This window comes from Pan paniscus, chromosome 5, assembly GCF_029289425.2.
Source record: "Pan paniscus chromosome 5, NHGRI_mPanPan1-v2.0_pri, whole genome shotgun sequence".
Lineage (NCBI taxonomy): Eukaryota > Metazoa > Chordata > Mammalia > Primates > Hominidae > Pan > Pan paniscus.
Genome location: NC_073254.2, coordinates 109,963,637 through 109,983,073, shown reverse-complemented (window position 1 = coordinate 109,983,073; position 19,437 = coordinate 109,963,637). Strand labels below are relative to the sequence as shown.

Sequence of the window (19,437 nt, the reverse complement as noted above, 5' to 3'; positions counted from 1 at the left end):
CCGAAAGAAAGGAAATTTTTAAAAAAAGAAGTAGCTGCCACTGGCCAAATAATTCTATTTTATTTATTTATTTTTATTTTTTAGAGACAGGGTCTCAGTCTGTAGCCCAAGCTGGAGTGCAGTGGCATGATCATGGCTCACTGCAGCCTCAACCTTCCAGGCTCAAGTGATCCTCCCAAGTAGCTGGGACTACAGGCATGCATAACCACACCTGGCTAATCTTTGTATTTTTTTTTTGAGAAACAGGGTTTCATCATGTTGCCCCGGCTGGTCTTGAAGTCTTGAGCTCAAGTGATTCACCTGCCTCAACCTCCCAAAGTACTGGGATTACAGGCATGAGCCACCATGCCTGGCCTCAAGTTATTCTAAAACAGTGGTTCTTAACCCTGGCTGCACATTGCACTCACCATGGGAGTTTGAAAAATATTCATGCATGCATCCCACCCACAGAGATTCTGGTTTAATTAGAATTGGATGGGCCCCGGGCATGATGGCTTTTAAGCCTCCCAGATGACTGTAATGTATGGCAAGGGTTAAGAACCCTGCTCTAGTTTGGCATAGGTTTCTAAGCACCCATGCATTGATCCTAAACAGTCTCCTAAATAAATGGCTGGTCACTGACAAGAAATGAATATCAGTTTGAGAGAAGTATTTTAGTAAAAATCCAAGTAGGTTGATTTGCACTCATGGTATGTCTGTAGTACTGTAACATCAGTATCTAAACCCACAGGAGATGTAAAACTAGGGTAGAGGGATTCAGTAATTATCAACACAGAAAGTGGAACAAAGGAAGAAACAAGCAGGTGAGCTCAACTCAGAAGCTCTCCCACCAACCTTGGGGGAATTTTCTTTTTAATGGAAACAGTTGACTATTGGGAGCAGTGAGTAATCAAGTGTCGTCCTTTGTTCCAGAATTGAGAAGAATCCACAGTAAATATCCATTTCATGTTTATAATGGGTAAGAAATGTTTAATCCCACAGTGATTTTTCAGAGAACAAAATTAAAATCAATACAATATTGATTCTTGTCTTTGTAAAATATATCACCAAATATTTGTATATGACTTTGAAATGTCAAAAGTATTAAAAGAATGAAGTACACACTCCTTTTTTAGTGAGATGAGGGCAACTCAAGTTACAAATGATCCCTCCTCTGGACTGTTTTCCACACTGTGACAGAAGGACTTTCTAAACTGCAACTCTGATCCAGTCCCTCCTCTGCTCCACATCCTCCGTCAGTTCTCTATGGCTTCCCTACAGGGCCTCCATGCCCACTTCTCCAGCCTTCCCTCCCTCTGCGCCCTCCTACCACCCTGTGCTCCAGCCACACACAGCTCCTCAGACAGCACTGCTGTGTCTCACTCTTAGGCTTTATCTGCACTGCTCCCTCTACCAGGACAGCTTCTTTCATGTGCCCCAGTCCTTCCGGTTTTGGAAAAACTTGCCACATCTTTCAAGATTCAGTTCAAGGTAACTTCAACTATGAACTTTTCCTGACCCATCCATATGACCACTCCCTCCTTTGCTCACTCATTCCCACTAACGTGACGCCTTACACTTGATATATTTACATTTTACCTGCCTAAATTTTACTCCTACATCCTGAGTCCTTTGATGTCAGAGACTGTATTTTACCCATTTACATGCCCAGCACTTATAAGAGCAATTGATATAATAAGTTTTTTCTAAGTCTATTTTATGAATTGAATTTAACTGAATGTATCGAATGAATAATTTTATCTCTCCATAAATAATCTCCCCCTCCATCTGCCTCTCTGTCAACACAAACATACATACACACCCCAGGAAGGAAGAAAGGAAAAAGAAAGCATCCAGAATGGAACAGCTCTTGTGATAGTTCCATGATCGGTAGGGCTGTCTGTCTTACCATTGATGTTCTGTGCCCAGTGACTGAAGGCAGAGGTGAGGGTCTGTTTTCCCAGTGAGGAAAATCCAAGCAGGAGCTATTCCGAGAACCAGAGCTTCCTGAGTCACTGTGCAGATGTCGCTTTTCAGACAACAATCTGGACAGAAAGCTGGCCTTGCGACTGCCTGGGCGAGATCTGTCTATCCAGACCCCACTCTCTCTCATGCTGCCTTCACTGTCTCTGCAGTGACTATGAAGATCTGTGAGAGGCTCACCTGAGGGTTCTGGGTCCTGGGACTGCTCCCAGGTTCCTATTGCAAAGGATGGACAGTTTCTAGGAGCCGTAGTTGTACCTAGCCAGGACTGAGACATTGTATTCTGCAGGCCAAACGAGGAATGGTCTGATTGCTGTCCCAGGTGCTGATTTCCAGCACTGCCAGCCCAGGGACACGGGCTGTGAACATGGAGCTGTCCGCTATGCTGATCCTTCTCAGACCAGTCCTTTTTTCCATTGGAAGGGTCTACTTCAAGTTGCCTTGGCTGTGGGATTTGCCACATGGTTTTAGACTTTGGCACATTAACTCGAATGACTTGCTGTTGATTGTTAGCTTGAAGTGGAGAGATTCTTTCAGGCAACGAAGAGCAAATCATACACTGCTGGGCCACCGAATATTTCTTCAAATGGAATGGAGGGCCTGTTTCATCCTCAATGCCCTCATTGCTGGATTTCTTATAAAGTGTCCTCATAATTTTTCTGATGCCTAGATGAAATATTTCCAGTATATTGAGTAACAAGGAAATGGCTGCAATGCTGTGCATAAAAAGCATGAAAATTGTCTTCTCAGTGGGCCTGGATACAAAGCAATCCACTGCATTGGGGCAAGGAGGTTGAGTGCATTTGTAAAGGGGGTGCATTTGAAACCCATAGAGAATATATTGGCCTATCATGAATCCTACTTCCAGCACAGATCTGGTCAAGATGTGTAAGACATAAGTACGCAGCAGACATCCTTTCAGAGGGACTTTATGGATCCTCTTCTGCTCCTCTAACCTCCTCAGTTCCCTATCTATTCTTTGCTGCTCCTCCAAGTCAAGATCTGGATTCTCCATCTGGGCTCTAAGGTGTGACTTTTTCCTCTGCCTGTCTTTCTCAAAGGCCCTGAGCCTATAAAGTGCATGGCCCATATAGACCAAAGAAGGAGAAGACACAAAGATGATCTGTAAAACCCAGAACCTGATCAAAGAGATAGGGAATGCATCATCATAACAGATATTGTTGCAACCTGGCTGCCGGGTGTTGCAGGCAAATGCTGACTGTTCATCATCCCAGACATCCTCAGCAGCCACACGAAGTACCAGCATTCGGAAGATGAAGAGGATGGTCAGCCAGATTTTCCCCACTATGGTTGAGTGGGAGTGAACTTCCTCTAGGATGCCACCCAATAAGTTCCAGTCCCCCATGGTTAAAGACTAATGTCTGAAATATACAGAAAACACTGAGGTTAACAGCACCCATGGTGGTAATATATAGACACAAGCTCAAAAATACAGCAGGTTCTTTTGTATGTCAGCAAAACTATGAAGGATCTTCCAGCCCTAATATTTATAGCCCATGCTTAAAATAGGACATTTCCAAATATATTAATTTTTGAAAAAACACTAAATACCCCTCACAATTTCAGCAGTTTACTTCTTCCTATTCTCTTTTACTCTCCCCCACAAAGCTGCCTGTTATTCTAGTATACAAATAGGTCTCCATATTTGTACAATTCATTCTAATTGCACAATTGTATTCATTTTTCTATCCACATGAGATACTCTACTTACCATACATCTGACATGATCGTAAAGGAGTCTCAATTCCTCAGGAAGTGTTCCCTACCCATCCCAAGTTGTAGTTATTTTTCCCTTTCCTGAATCCTCACAACCCTATTATTAATATTAATCACCTGGGACTGTGCCTAAATGAGTTTTGTGATGGTTGTGTTCCCCTTCCTGGAAAGGTACACCCCTTGCAGATAGAGACTCTTTCTAAAGCATGTTGGTCATCGCACACACAAGGCATCAATATATAATAGTCAATGGAATTGTCTTTTCACTTTAAAATTCTGTTTCTTGACCCTATCACCAAAATAACCATCAATAGGCAAAATAAAGTAGATCCTCATGATATATTATCCAGGACTTTCACTGCAAGACAAAGTATAGGTAAAGAAAATACAAATCAGTCAAACCCTCAGGAACTGGCTCATATCAGGGTAGCAGTAAAGATTAGGCAGACACAGAAACAATACCAGCAATAACACATAATTACATCCATTAAGCCACATCTGGAACATCATGTTTTCATGGAATTTTTGCTAACTTAGAAGAAAAGTGAATATAAACTGCTTCTCTAGCAAGCTTAGGATCTGGGAAACAATCCAGGTATAGCTGACATGAACAGGTTACTTGGTTTATCCTGAAAAACTAATGTTTTTCAAGGTTCAATAAGGTTAAAATACTTAGTAGGTTAAAGCTTTCTAAGATATGGAAGACTTCCAGATAAGAAAGATACAGAGGAAAAATAGGAAAGCATTATTAAGTTAAAATAGATAATGAGGCTGGACGTGGTGGCTCATGCCTGTAATCCTAGCACTTTGGGAGGCTGAGGTGGGTGGATCACCTGAGGTCAGGAGGTCGAGATCAGCCTGGCCAACGTGGTGAAATCCCGTCTCTACTAAAAATAGAAAAATTAGCCGGTGTGGTGGCACGTGCCTGTAATCCCAGCTACTCAGGAGGCTGAGGCAGGAGAATCACCTGAACCCAGTGGGCAGAGATTGCAGTGAGCCGAGATCACGCCACTTCACTCCAGCCTGGGCAAAAGAGTGAAACTCTGTTTCAAAAAAAAAAAAGATAATGAAACAATTCTCTCCTTCCATAATTCATTCATTCAGTAATATTTGCTAACATCTTGCTATTGGCTGGGCGCAGTGGCTCACGCCTGTAATCCCAACACTTTGGGAGGCTGAGGCGGGCAGATCACGAGGTCAGGAGATTGAATACAGCCTGGCCAACATAGTGAAACCCCGTCTATACTAAAAATACCAAAATTAGCCAGGTGTGGTGCTGTGCGCCTATAATCCCAGCTACTCAGGAGGCTGAAGCAGGAGAATCGCTTGAACCTGGGAGGCGGAGGTTGCACTGAGCCAAGGTCACGCCACTGTACTCCAGCCTGGGCAATAGAGCAAGACTCTGCCTCAAAAAAATAAATAAAATAAAATAAAATAAATCAAACCTTGCTATCACTTAGGCATTGTGCTAGATGCCAGGAATTCAATAACAAAATATATTTGGTCCCAGACCTCACAGTACTTGATCACTAAGGACTCCCACTAACCTATAAAATGAATCAATACTGATAATACAAAAATGAATATCAACCAAAAAAAAAAAGAGAGAAAAACCTGGAATTCTTAGATTTTTTTCCAACTTATCTCCAAACACAACAATTGATTCCAGATGGAACATAATATTAATTGTAAAAAAGTAAGCCATAAAAGTATTAAAATAAATTATAAAAGAACATGTTTTGTAATCTTGAAGTAGAAGGCTTTTTAAGCACATTAGTGCCAGAAATTATAATTAGAAAAAAATCCAGATTCTAGCTGGGCATGGTGGCTCACTCCTGTAATCCCAGAACTTTGGAAGGTGGAGGCAGGAGGACTGCTTGAGCCCAGGAGTTGCAGACCAGGCTGGGAAATATAGTGAGGCCCCTGTCTCTACAAAAAATAAATGTAAAGAGTTAGCCAGGCACGATGGTGAGTGCCTATAGTCCTAGCTACTAGGGAGGCTGATGTGGGAGGATCACTTGAACCCAGGAGTTTGAGGCTGCGGGGAGCCATAATGACACTACTGCACTCCAGCCTGGGTGACAGAGTGAGACCCTTCCTCAAAAAAAAAAAAAAAAAAAAGAAAAAGAAAATACAGATTCTACCAGCAAAACTGAATGGCAAAGGTGGAGCTGTCCAGAAGGCATCTGGGTCTAGAGAACAACAACAACAAAAATGGTACAAACAGGAGATAAACATTTATGAATTATCATTGAATAAGTAGAGAAGATCACTCAGAGACAAAAAGAAAAAGTGAGACAATGACAGAACCCTGAGACTAATATAGAGGAAGAAAGAGTGAAGGGGTGGGTTGCCCCTCCACACCTGTGGGTGTTTCTCGTTAGGTGGAACGAGAGACTTGGAAAAGAAAGAGACACAGAGACAAAGTATAGAGAAAGAAAAAGGGGCCCAGGGGACCGGCGTTCAGCATACAGAGGATCCACGCCAGCACCGGCCTCTGAGTTCCCTTAGTATTTATTGATCATTATCAGGCATGGCAGGATAATAGGTTAATAGTGGAGAGAAGGTCAGAAGGTAAACACGTGAACAAATGTCTCTGCATCATAAACAAGGTAAAGAAAAAAGTGCTGTGCTTTTGATGTGCATATACATAAACATCTTAATGCCTTAAAGAGCAGTATTGCTGCCAGCATGTCCCACCTCCAGCCCTAAGGCGGTTTTCCCCTATCTCAGTAGATACAATCGGCTTTACACCAAGACATTCCATTGCCCAGGGACGAGCAGGAGACAGAAGCCTTCCTCTTATCTCAACTGCAAAGAGGCATTCCTTCCTCTTTTACTAATCCTCCTCAGCACAGACCCTTTACAGGTGTCGGGCTGGGGGACGGTCAGGTCTTTCCCTTCCCACGAGGCCATATTTCAGACTATCACATGGGGAGAAACCTTGGACAATACCTGGCTTTCCTCGGCAGAGGTCCTTGAGGACTTCCGAAGTGTTTTGTGTCTCTGGGTACTTGAGATTAGGGAGTGGTGATGACTGTTAACAAGCATGCTGCCTTCAAGCATTTGTTTAACAAAGCACACCCTGCACAGCCCTTAATCCATTTAACCCTGAGTTGACACAGCACATGTTTTAGGGAGCACAGGGTTGGGGGTAGGGTTACAGATTAACAGCATCTCAAGGCAGAAGAATTTTTCTTAGTACAGAACAAAATGGAGTCTCTTATGTCTATTTCTTTCTACACAGACACAGTAACAATCTGATCTCTTTCTTTTCCCCACAAAAGAATCTACAAATAAATATGAGAAATGGCCAAGGAGAAAGAGGAGGAAAATCATGAGGGTGCTGTCTCTGAAACCAAAGCCCAAAGCCAGAGTTTCAAGAAGGGGAATAGTTGACAATGCCAAATACACACACACACACACACACACACACACACCACTATATAAATTAATTTAATTTAATGGTGATATACCATGCTCAGGGATTGAAAATTGCAATATAGGTAAAGATGTCAATTCTTCCCAAATTAATCCAAAGATTCAGTGTGGAATTGTAAATCACTCAGTAAAACAAAATTCTATAAATGTACATGTATATGTATGCATGTGTATATGAGATATGTATGTATGTGATTTAATTGAGCATGGAGAAAAAAATGCAGAAGGATACACATCAGGAATTTAATATAGGTTACCCGAGGTCTGTTGAAGGTGATGAGAGTGGACGGGAAGTTAAGTTGGAAAAAAGAGAGGCAAAAAAGAGAAAGGAAAGGAAAAAAGACTTCTAAGAAAGCATAAGTGATTTTTATCAAAAGTGTATGTTTATGTACATTTTTACCTGTATGTACGTATATAAATAATTTTTTAATGAAATTGAAAAAGTGGTAGATACCTCTCAGAATTTGGAAGAGGTATTAATGAGACTTTTATAATTTACTCTATATACTTGTGAATTGTTTGAGATTCAAAAATTAAGAATGCAGTCATTTATATTACTTGCAAATAAAAATTAGATATTAAAATGAGGACTCAGACCTCATTAACCAAAAGCAATAATTTACTAAGTTCTATCCTGTCTTAAAGTTTTGGTCTTTTCCCATAATTATTCTCTTAAAACTTTCTGGTCATTATTCTTTATTTTAAAAAGGGATTTCCTCTGCAGGTAGAGACCTGGAAAAAAAATAAAGGATTCCTTTAGCACTTAAAAAAAACCTATAGCTTCTATTTTATATAAAAACCCTGAGGTGGGAAAGCTAACTTATGTCAATCTTATTCCTATTTGGCAGTACTAAACTATATAATACTTCTTTTTGCCACTATCTCTTTAAAATGTGGAAATTATTATTTTTAAATAGCAAGGAAAGGAAAACCGAGCTTAGCCTATACGAAAAACAAAAATACAATCTTACATACTAGAATACAAGACATTTTGTCCTTTAGACAACTAGTCCATTTTCTAAAAATAACTACTTTTTACCATTAAATGAATGTGGGTCTTAGAAATATTACTGAATTTTCTTTTATTATCAAATACAAATTTAGCATATCCTATGTAAAATGCTGATGGCCCTTTTCTGCATATTATTTCAGATCTTGTTTTCTATACCCACAAGGATTTTCTATATATTTCTCATAAACAAGAGAGTCCACATATTTACTACTTACCTTATGAGTGAACAAAAAAATCACGATTGGGTTCGCAGAACCTCAAAGTTGCACCGTGTGTGGCTCATTAGTGGAAAAATTGCTGCTGGTTGCAGATATAAAGGCTCTGATCAGGTGGCTGTGGGGCCCTAATCCAGAATGAGCACAGTTATTTTGATCAATGGAGTCTAACCTAGTCCTCTCCCAAGGTTCAAAATGTCCTCTGGTGCTTTGCAATTTTCTTACAGTATTTTTTTCTAATTGATACCAAGCTGGGACCTCTCCTGGTATATCATATTTGGAAATGAAAAGTGAAACAAATGAGAATTTTCCTTTTGCGTTGGTGAATGCATACAGTGATTTAAGTTTGGGTGCATTTCTTTCAGTCTGTTGATTGTTCTAGGAATCGATGCTCACAGATCAATGAGTCATGTCCGATTTCATAAACAACTGCCTGGGGTGAGTGTGGCCTCATAAATGTGAACAAATAATAATGGAGTGGCAATCAAACCTAAAGTGTTACTGCAAATCATGCCATGCTGAAAGAAGAAACATCTCAAAAAGAGAATAAACATTTTTAGGGTCGGGTGTGATGGTTCATGCCTATAATATCAGCACTTTGGGAGGCCAAGGCAGAAGGATTGCTTGAGGCTAGGAGTTGGAGACCAGCCTGAGTAACATAGTGAGACCCCGGTCCTTATAAAAAAAAAAAAAAAATTAACAAAGGATTGTGGTGCATGCCTGTAGTCTTAGCTACTCGGGAGGCTGAGGAGGGAAGACAACTTTAACCCGGGAGTTCAAGGTTGCAGTGCTATGATTGCACCATCGCGTTCCAGCCTTGGTGACAGAGCAAGACTCTGTCTCAAAAAAAAAAAAAAAGAAAAAGAAAGAAAGAAAAGAAAAAAGACCAGTACGTGGTGGCTCATTCCTGTAATCCCAGCACTTTGGGAGGCCTCAAGCAGATTGCTTGAGCCCAGGAGCTCGAGACTAGCCTGAGCAACACTGCAAAACCCCATCTCTGCAAAACAACACAAAAATTCGCTGGGCATGGTGTTTTGCACCTGTAGTTCCAGCTACTCGGGAGGCTGAGGTGGGAGGATCACTTGAGCCCAGGAGGTGGAGGCTGCAGTGAGCCCAGATCGCGACACTGCACTCCAACCTGGGCAACAGAGCAAGACTCCGCCTCGAAAAAAAAGAAAAAAATAAACCTCCCTCTCCTCTTCTCTCCCTCCTCCTCTTCTTATTCTGCCTCTTCCTCTTCCTCCTCTTCTCCCTTCCCCTCCCCTCCCCTTCCCCTCTCCCTCCTTGGAATATGAGGGTTCCAGGAGGTGGTGCCCCCTAGGCGCTGCATAGTCTGCTTCCTAGGTACAGACACCCACGCGGTCAAGCCCTACAGGCCCCGCCTTCCAGGATGGCTAGCAGCCGCCTGCCTCCCAGGCCCCAGCACAGGGCACATGGGGTGCGAGGGCACACGGGGTGCTAGGGCACACAGCCAGGCCCTCCACTGGGCCGCGGGTGGCACAGAGCTGCCTCGAAGTGAACAGGTCCGTTGGGGCGGGAGGGTGTGCAGACGTCCTGGAGGCTGAGGGCCACCCCTCAGAAGCTGGTGTCCACTGGGACTGGCTGTTGGCCGGAGTCGCTCCCCGGGCTCCCTTCTCTGGAAGGGATTTCACGTGGATCTGGTTGCGCAGCACAGCTACCCTCAGCATCCGGCCTTTGGCGCGGTGCTGAAACTCCCTGCCGATCCGCAGAGACTTCTCGAAGGTGGTGCTTGCGCTGATCCACATCCCGGGCGTCCAGGATCTTGCTGTGCGAGTCCACGCGGGCGCGGTCAGCCCCTCCCGGACTTGCTGCGTCAGCTCACCCTCCCGGGCTGCCACAGCGGGGCTAAGGGCACGGCCACCCTGTGCGAGTTGAGGGCGCAGTTGCGAATCTGGGCGTACAGGGTCCTGACGGTGGGGCGGTGAGGGAGTGGGGGTGGGGGAGGTACACATGTCCAAGAGCAGGTCGTCCTACATCTCCTCCTTTGTGTTTGTGTGTGTGTGTGTGTGTGTGTGTGTGTGTGTGTGTGTGTGTGTGTGTGTGTGGAGACAGAGTCTCTCTTTTTCTCCCAGGCTAGAGTGCAGTGGCGCGATCTCGGCTCACTGCAAACTCTGTCTCTCACGCTCAGGCAATTCTCTTCCCTGAGCCTCCCGAGTAGCTGGGATTACAGGCAGGCACCACCACGCCCAGCTAATTTTTGTATTTTTTAGTAGAGACGGGATTTCGCCATGTTGACCCAACTGGTCTCAAACTCCTGGCCTCAAGGCTAAAGGTGCAGCATCTTCAGACACGAGGCATCGTCCAGCATCTTCAGACACGAGGCACGCTTGGACTCGTGGAATTAGAAGACGATGTCTCCAACCTGCGGCTCCAGCTCCAAGAACAACTTGAAGGAGCTGCTGGAGATGAGGCGGCGCTGCAGCTTCTGCCGGTCGAAGGTGGCCAAGGCGCATAGGCCCCCACAGACGGCCACGTTGCTGGGGGACAGCAGCTGGGGGACGTCACAGTGATCAAACGAAGCCAGCAGGAAGCATTTAGCAGCCTGCTTGTACTTCCTCGCAACCAGCTCGGCCAAGCCTCCAGCGCATTGAAGCTGGGTGAGGACCGCCTGCGCCTGGCTGGCTGCCCCTCTGTCCTCGCTGCTAGGCAATCTCCAGGGTGGACTCGGCCTTGCTGACGCGGCTCAGCACGTAAGGCCAATTTTGCAAGTAGACGCTGACCTTGAAGACGTTGAGGACATGTTGATGGCGTGCTTGGCGCTGCTGCAGTAGTCTCAGGCCGTGAGTGACACTTGAGGGCATTGCTGAATCATCATGGCCGCGCCTGGTGCGCTCCTTGGTGGAGTTGCGCTTGTAGTTCTTCAGGTCTGCGTCCGGCTTCTCCAGCTTAAGCAGGGCCTCTTTCTGAGTGGCCTCCACCCGGGCCGTGTCCAGGGACAGGGGCTCCACGCCACTCTCAGGGATGGTGTCGGGTGAGTTCCGCAGATTCCTGGTGGCCTCCGAGAGCTTCCGGTGGACCCCTTCGTACAGGTCCACGTTAAAGATTCTCTGCAGGAAGGAGAGCGCCATATTCAGGGCCTCCACCCGCAGCAAGGGGCAGTAGTCAGTCAGCAATAAACTGCAGCCGCTCGGTGCACATCAGGCCGCTGCAACTGGCAACGCACTGCTCCAGTTCCAGGGTGGCGTCCACCAAGTAGTTGATGTCGGGTGCATTCTGCAGGTCCTCCGGGGGGTCCTTGTCGACTTGCATGGGCTCCACAGCTGCCTCCTCAGAGCAGCGTACAGGACGACAGGCTGGCGCTCAAGATTAAGTTCCTGGCCATGCCAGGCAGGAGGAGGTAACACCTACAGCAAATTTTAGTGTGCGTGTGTGTGTGTGTGTGTGTGTGTGTGTGTGTATTTTTTTTTTTAAATGAGGTGGAGTCTTCCTCTGTCGCTCAGGCTGGGGTGCAGTGGCGCCATCTCGGCTCACTGCAACCTCTGCCTCCTGGGTTCAAGCGATTCTCCTGCCTCAGCCTCCTGAGTAGCTGGGATTACAAGCATGCGCCATCATGCCCGGCTAATTTTTGTATTTTTAGTAGAGACGGGGTTTCACCATGTTGGCCAGGCTGCTCTCCAACTCCTGGCCTCAAGTGATCTGCCCTCCAACTCCTGGCCTCAAGTGATCTGCCCTCCTCAGCCTCCCAAAATGCTGGGATTACAGGTATGAGCCACCGCGCCCAGCCCCTACTGCAAATTAAACACCTGAACCCGCAGCGGCATCTTGCACCAGCCCCGCCACAGCATGCCGTCCATTTCTGTGCCAATATTCTATTATTAGTAGTAGTAGTAGTAGTAGTAGTATTTTAAAGATAGGGTCTTGCTCTGTTGCCCAAGCTGGACTCCAACTCCTGGGCTCAAGTGATCCTCTTACCTCAACCTCCTGAGTAGCTGGGACTATAGGTGTGCGTCACCATTCTTGTTGTAGCAATATTCTATTAGGTCAAAACCTATGGCTCAAGAAAATATTTTTCTTTCTAAATAGAGAATCTGGAAGCCAGTAGTAGCCTTAGAAACCTAGGTCTGATTTTTGTAGAGAAAGAATGAGAATTCCAGAGAGGTCAAACGACTTGCCCAATGCTGATAGACCAGGTCTCCAAACTCTCAGTGTGCATCATCTTTCACTAGTCACATCTCAAGCATATAATCTTCTTGCCATCTTAAGAGGTGTTGACCGCAAGGGCATCACTAGAACCCAATGAGGGTTTCAGATCACAGCTCTGAGGCACATTTCTAAGCCTGCTCTTTTCCATATAAAATGTAGAAGTGCATAAAATTACTGATAGTTCATCGTTATCATCTGCCTATTCTATTTTTGGTCATTTAGTTTTTAAAAAAGGATGATAATGAAAGGTAGACAGGTGACATTAAACTTCCACTAGCCTGGCACATCAGCCCAAAGTACAAATTATCTGTCAGAATTAACTAGAGGTGAAAACATATGATGTATTAATAACTGTATTTGTATAGTATTAGGTAAAAAGTCACCTGAAAAGTAATGAATGTAATACATTGAATGCATTTTATCAGAGTCAGAATATTAAACATTGATAAGCAAAGGATGCATGTGTAATCTCTTAAACATTGATAAGTAAAGGATGCATGTGTAATCTCTTAAACATTGATAAGTAAAGGATGCATGTGTAATCTCTCAGAGAACAATAAAGTTAAGAGAGATAAAATTGAATTTAAAATAATCAACCTAAAAGAAATTAAAGAAGAGGAGAGGAAATAACACAGAGGAGATAGGACATAATAGAGGAAAGAGTTGGATGGAAGATTTAAATTTCCCCACAAAAAAACAATACTTCATCCTCAGGGCAATTGCAGAGATTAGTGCAATTGCAGAGATTAAAGTCTTGAAAGGGGCTGAGCACAGTGGCCCTTTTCAAGGGGCCAGCACTTTGGAAGGCTGAGTCGGGTGGATCACTCCAGGCCAGGAGTTCCAGACGAGCCTGGGCAACATAGTGAAACCCCATCTCTACTAAAAATACAAAACGTAGCCACGTATGGTGGCGCATGCCTGTAATCCCAGCTACTTGGGTGGGTGAGACACGAAAATTGCTTGAACCGGGGAAGGAGAGGTTGCAGTGAGCCAAGGTCATGCCATTGCTCTTCAGCCTGGGGCCTGGGCAACAGAGTGAGACCCTGTCTCAAAAAGAAAAAAGACACTAAATGTGCGGCATGGTACTACCTATCTCATCCTTTGTACAGAAAAAGAATAATAGATCTTAGAAAATTATCACCTTAATCATGCACTGACTCCAATTGCAGTTACTGCTCCAGATGTGGTATCTTTAATGGAAGAAATCGAATTAGTCTTGTCACACAGTATGCAGCCATTCACATGGCAAATGCTTTTTCTCTTTATCAATTTGCAAATATTAACAGAAGTCATTTGCCTTAAAAAGAGAACAAAGTGGGCCGGGCGCGGTGGCTCACGCCTGTAATCCCAGGACTTTGGGAGGCCAAGGTGGGTGGATCACGAGGTCAGGAGATCGAGACCATCCTAGCTAACATGGTGAAACCCCGTCTTTACTAATAATACAAAAAAATTAGCCGGGTGTGGTGGCGGGCGCCTGTAGTTCCAGCTACTCGGGAGGCTGAGGCAGGAGAATGGCGTGAACACGGGAGGCAGAGCTTGCAGTGAGCCGAGATCACGCCACTGCACTCCAGCCTGGGCGACTGATCAAGACTCCGTCTCAAAAAAAAAAAAAAAAAAATGCCGGGCGTCGTGGCTCACCCCTGTAATCCCAACACGTTGGGAGGCCGAGGTGGGCGGATCACGAGGTTAGGAGATCAAGATCATACTGGCAAACAGCGAAACCCCGTCTCTACTAAAAAATACAAAAAAACTAGCTGGGCGTGGTGGCAGGTGCCTGTAGTCCCAGCTACTTGGGAGGCTGAGACAGGAGAATGGCGTGAACCTGGGAGGCAGAGCTTGCAGTGAGCGGAGATCGCGCCACTGCACTCCAGCCTGGGCGACAGAGTAAGACTCCGTCTCAGAACAAAACAAAGTGAATGAGTCTGTATTAACATAAATTTCAAAAATATTCTTAGTGACTGGGCGCAGTAGCTCACACCTGTAATCCCAGCAATTTGGGAGGCTGAGGCAGGTGGATCACCTGAGGTCAGGAGTTGGAGACCAGCCTGACCAACATGGTGAACCCCCGTCTCTACTAAAAATTTAAAAAAAATTAGCCAGGGGTGGTGGCACATGTCTGTAATCCCAGCTACTTGGGAGGTTGAGGCAGGAGAATTGCTTGAACCTGGGAGGTGGAGGTTGCAGTGAGCCCAGATCGCACACACTCCAGCCTGGGCAACAAGAGCAAAACTCCATTTGAAAAAAAAAAATCTGAGTGAATAAAGGACATCACAGAACAATACATACTTTGGAATACTCTCATAAATTTAAAACTCTCAATTCTATATGTTGTTTATAGGAATATATATTTTTATGAAATATATATATGTACATATATATATATATTTTTTAATTCTAAGCTTCCATGAGCTGAGCAGGCCTGACATCTGAGAATGGCTACTTTCTTGATTTTTATAAGGCCCTGGAGTGTTAGAATGTATGCTGCCAATCTCCAACAATTTGCATTTATCTGGCAGGGTCAACAATACATCTTTCACCATCTTGCCTAAGGGCTTCATCAATTTTCCTGTTCTCTGCCATAATCTAGGCCACAGAGGTCTAGATGATCTTGATAACCCCCAGAATATCATACTGGGTCACTACATTGATAACATAATGCTGATTAGACCTGATGAGCAAGAGAAAAGTACTGTCAATATTTTAGTAAGAAGACAAATGCAGGCCACAGGGTAGAATACAAGCCCCACAAAAATTAAGGGACCTGCCACTTCAGCAAAGTTTCTAGAGATCCAGTCCTCCCTGAGTGAATGTAGTTTCTATCCCTTGCACTACAACTACCACTACCACCAACACCATACAAAAAAAAAGGTGCAATGCTTGATAAGCCTTTGTAAATTATGGAGGTCATTTGATATGCTACTCTGGTCCATTAAATGAATAACCCGTAAGGCTGTGAGATTTTCCTGGGAAACAGAGAAAGAAAAAACTCTGCAGTAAGTTCAGTCTTCAGTGCAAGAGTGTGCAAAATCCCAGCAAATTAGATGAATTCAAAGAAACTTTAGCTAATAAATATGTGATATGGTTTGGCTGTGTCCCCACCCAAATCTCACCTTGTATTGAAATAATCCCCAGGTGTCCAGGGTGGGGCCATGTGGAGATAATCGAATCATGGGATGGTTTCCCCCCCATAGTGCTCTCGTGGTAGTTAATAAGTCTCATGAGATCTAATGGTGTTGTAAATGGGAGTACCCCTGCACAAGCTCTCCGGCCTGCCACCATGATTGTGAGGCCTCCCCAGTCATGTGGAACTGTGAGTCCACTAAACCTCTTTTTCTTTATAAATTACCCAGTCTTGGGTATATCTTTATCAGCAGCATGAGAACTAATACAATATGTCACATGGAGGCTCTAGCAAGCCTTAATAAAAGAATCACAGTGCAGAGCTTCAGCATTCTGGAGCATAGCTATGCCCTGTTAGAGACTGAATGCCTGACCATGGTATATCAAGTGACCGGGTGACCTGAGATATCCAGAATGAACTGGGTATTATCTGACCCATGCCACCATAAGGTTGGGCACACACAGCAGCAATACATCAATAAGTGTAAATGTTATATAAAACATCAGGCTGAAGCAGGTCTGGAAGGTGTATTAGTTGCATAAGCAGATTCCTCTGATACCCAATACTGTACCTGCTTCTTTTCTCACTCAGTCAACACCTAGAGCCTCATATGAAGTTCCTTATGACCGGTTAACTGGGGGGGAGAAACAATATTTGGGCCTATTTTCCAGATGTTTCTGACTGATGTGCCAGCAAAGGCCAGAAATAGACTGCTGCAATGTTACAATGCCAACCAGGAGATAATGTTGAAGGGAAATTCTCCTGGGAGGTAGAACTTTGAGCAGCATATATGATTGTCTTCTTCAACTGGAGTGGGAAAAGGCCAGACATAGGATGTACATTCAAGGGAAGTGGTTAAAGGTTTGGCTGGATGGTTTAAGACTTGGAAAAAACAAAATGTGACAAGGTCTAAGAAAAAAGTATCGTGAAGGGACTTCTAGGATTAGAGACAAAATGTGAAGATATTTGTGTTTTATGTCAGTGTTCACCAAAGACACCTACTGTAGAAGAGAATCTCAATAGTGAAATGAACAAAACAATACATTCTGGGGATGTCAGTCTGTGTCTTTCCCTTGCAAATCCAGTGCTTGCTCAATGGACCCATAAACAAAATCACCATGGTGGTGAGAAAGAAGGCTATGGGCTCAGCGACATGGATTTCCACTCACCAGAGCTGACCTGGGTGCCTCCATTGTGGAAGGCTTAACATGTCAAGAACAAAGTCAAAGTTAAGTCCCAATATGGACTAGCCAACTACCTACTAGCAGGTTTCTTACATCAGACTGACCCTATCCATGGAGGGGAATGTAATTTGTTCTCACTGGGAGAGACGTATTCTCCAAGTATGGATTTACCTCCCTGATCTTAATGCTTTTGTCAGCACCACCAGGCACAGCCTAATGGAATACTTATTCGCCATTATGGCATTGTACACATTTTCTGTTCAAGAAACAGATTTCACAGGAGAAGAAGCTCAGCAATGGGCTTATGCTCACGTTTTTCACTGATCTTATCATGTAACTTTTCAAGAATTTAAAAAGAGGGAACACATTCCAATTCACTTTATGGAGTCAGCATAACTTGGATACCAAAACCTTACAAGACATTAAGAAAGAAAAAAATGGGCCAGGCACGGTGGCTCACACCTGTAATCCCAGCACTTTGGGAGGCCGAGGCGGGTGGATCATGAGGTCATGAGTTCAAGACTAGCCTGGCCAAGATGGTGAAGCCCTGTCTCTACTAAAAAAATACAAAAATTAGCCGGGTGCGGTAACAGGTGCCTGTAATCCCAGCTACTCAGGAGGCTGAGGCAGGAGAATCGCTTGAACCCAGGGGGCAGAGGTTGCAGCAGTGAGCGAGATCGCGTCGCTGCGCTCCAGCCTGGGCGACACAGTGAGACTCCATCTCAAAAAAAAAAAAAAAAGAAAGAAAGAAATGTAAGCCAATTTCACACACACACACACACACACACACACACACAAACAGAATATCCTAAACAAACAGTATAGTAAACTAAATCCAACAATATATTTAAAAAGGATATAATACATTACTTTAAAGTTGGGTTTATTATTGTGTTGACAAGGAGTTTTAAGAAAAAATGAAATAAAAGTAAAGTTTATTCTGAAACTGCAAGGTTTAATTTTTTAATGATTTAATTTACCACATTTAATAAAGGAGAAAATAAATAAAGGAGGTACTTTTTTTTTTTTTTTTTTTTGAGATGGAATCTCACTCTGTCACCCAGGCTAGAGTGCAGTGGCACAGTCTTGGCTCATTGCAACCTCTGCCTCCCAGGTTCAAGCGATTCTCCAGCCTCAGCCTCCCAAGGAGCTGGGATTACAGGTGTATGCCACCATGCCCAGCTAATTTTTGTATTTTTAGTAGAGACAGGGTTTCACCATGTTGGTCAGGCTGGTCTCGAACTCTTGACCTCAAGTGATGCACCCGCCTTGGCCTCCCAAAGTGCTGGGATTACAGGCGTGAGCCACCGCGCTCAGCCTAGAAAAAAATTTTGTAAGCTGATAAACAGTATACATTTTTTCCTTTTTTTTTCTAAGACGGTCTCACACTCTCTCCCAGGCTGGAGTACACTGGCAGAATCATGGCTCCCTGGAGCCTTGACTTCCCAAGTCCAAGCAATCCTCCCACTTCAACCTCCTGAGTAGCTGGGACCACAGGAGTGTGCCACCACACGCCGGTGCCACCACCACGTCTGGCTAATTTTTTTTTTTTTTTTTTTTAAGAGACAGATTCCCACTATGTTGCCCAGGCTGGTCTTGAACTCCTGGGTTCAAGTGATCATCCTGCCTAGGCCTCCCAAAGTGCTGGGATTACAGGCATGAGCCAGTGCACCCTGCCAAGCTTTGTGTTCTTGATGTAGAAGCTGGTAAAAAAGAAAAATTAAATAAATGAGTAAATAAAAGAAAGCAGGGGCCCAAATATGAACAGCTGTGTTCATAATACTCCACAGTAGCCTAAATGTGGAAACAACCCAAATGTCCACTGAATGGTTAAATAAAAAGTGGTAGGCTGGGCACAGTGGCTCACGCCTGTAATCCCAACACTTTGGGAGGCTAGGAGGGGGATTGCTTGAGCTTAGGAGTTCAAGACCAGCCTGAGCAACACTGCAAAACCTTCTCTCTACAAAATACACAAAAATTAGCTGGGTATGGTGGTGTGCGCCTGCAGTCCCAGCTTCTTGGGAGGCTGAGGTGAAAGGACCACTTGAACCCAAGAGGTCGAGGCTGCAGTGACCAGTGACTGCACAATTGCACTCTAGCCTGGGCAACAAAGTGAGACCTTGTCTCAAAAAAAAAAAAAAAAAAGTAAATAAATAAATAATAAAATAAAATAGGCCAGACATAGTGGCTCATGCCTATAATCTCAGCACTTTGGGAGGCCAAGGTGGGTGGATCATTTGAGGCCAGGAGTTTGAGACCAGCCTGGCCAACATGGTGAAACACTGTCTCTACTAAAAATACAGAAAAAAGTCTGAATGTGGTGGCTCATGCCTGTAATCCCAGCACTTTGGGAGTCCAAGGTGGGAGGATCACCTGAGGTCTGGAGTTTGAGACCAGCCTGGCTAACATGGAGAAACCCCGTCTCTGCTAAAAATACAAAAAAATTAGCCAGGTATGGTGGCGGGTGCCTGTAATCCCAGCTACTTGGGAGGCTGAGGCAGGAGAATTTGTTGAACCTGGGAGGTGGAGTTTGCAGTGAGCCGAGATCACGCCATTGCACTCCAGCCTGGGCAACAAGAGCGAAAGTCCATCTCAAGCAGT

General features: G+C 44.4%; 1 protein-coding gene and 1 pseudogene across 1 annotated transcript; both read right to left on the bottom strand.

Annotated features, from left to right (window-relative positions):
• Positions 1 to 1,676: 1,676 nt before the first annotated feature.
• Positions 1,677 to 3,328, bottom strand: GJA10 (gap junction protein alpha 10). The gene has a single exon (XM_003822883.5). It carries the CDS (start codon positions 3,326 to 3,328, stop codon positions 1,697 to 1,699), a length of 1,632 nt encoding a protein of 543 aa, XP_003822931.4. The 3' UTR covers positions 1,677 to 1,696.
• Positions 3,329 to 9,563: 6,235 nt separating this feature from the next.
• LOC100980456 (COP9 signalosome complex subunit 1-like) lies at positions 9,564 to 12,058 on the bottom strand (annotated as a pseudogene).
• Between the last annotated feature and the right edge of the window lie 7,379 nt (positions 12,059 to 19,437).

Excerpts from the sequence above, each read along its gene's own strand:
- GJA10 (XM_003822883.5), bottom strand. The coding sequence starts at position 3,328 with ATGGGGGACTGGAACTTATTGGGTGGCATCCTAGAGGAAGTTCACTCC.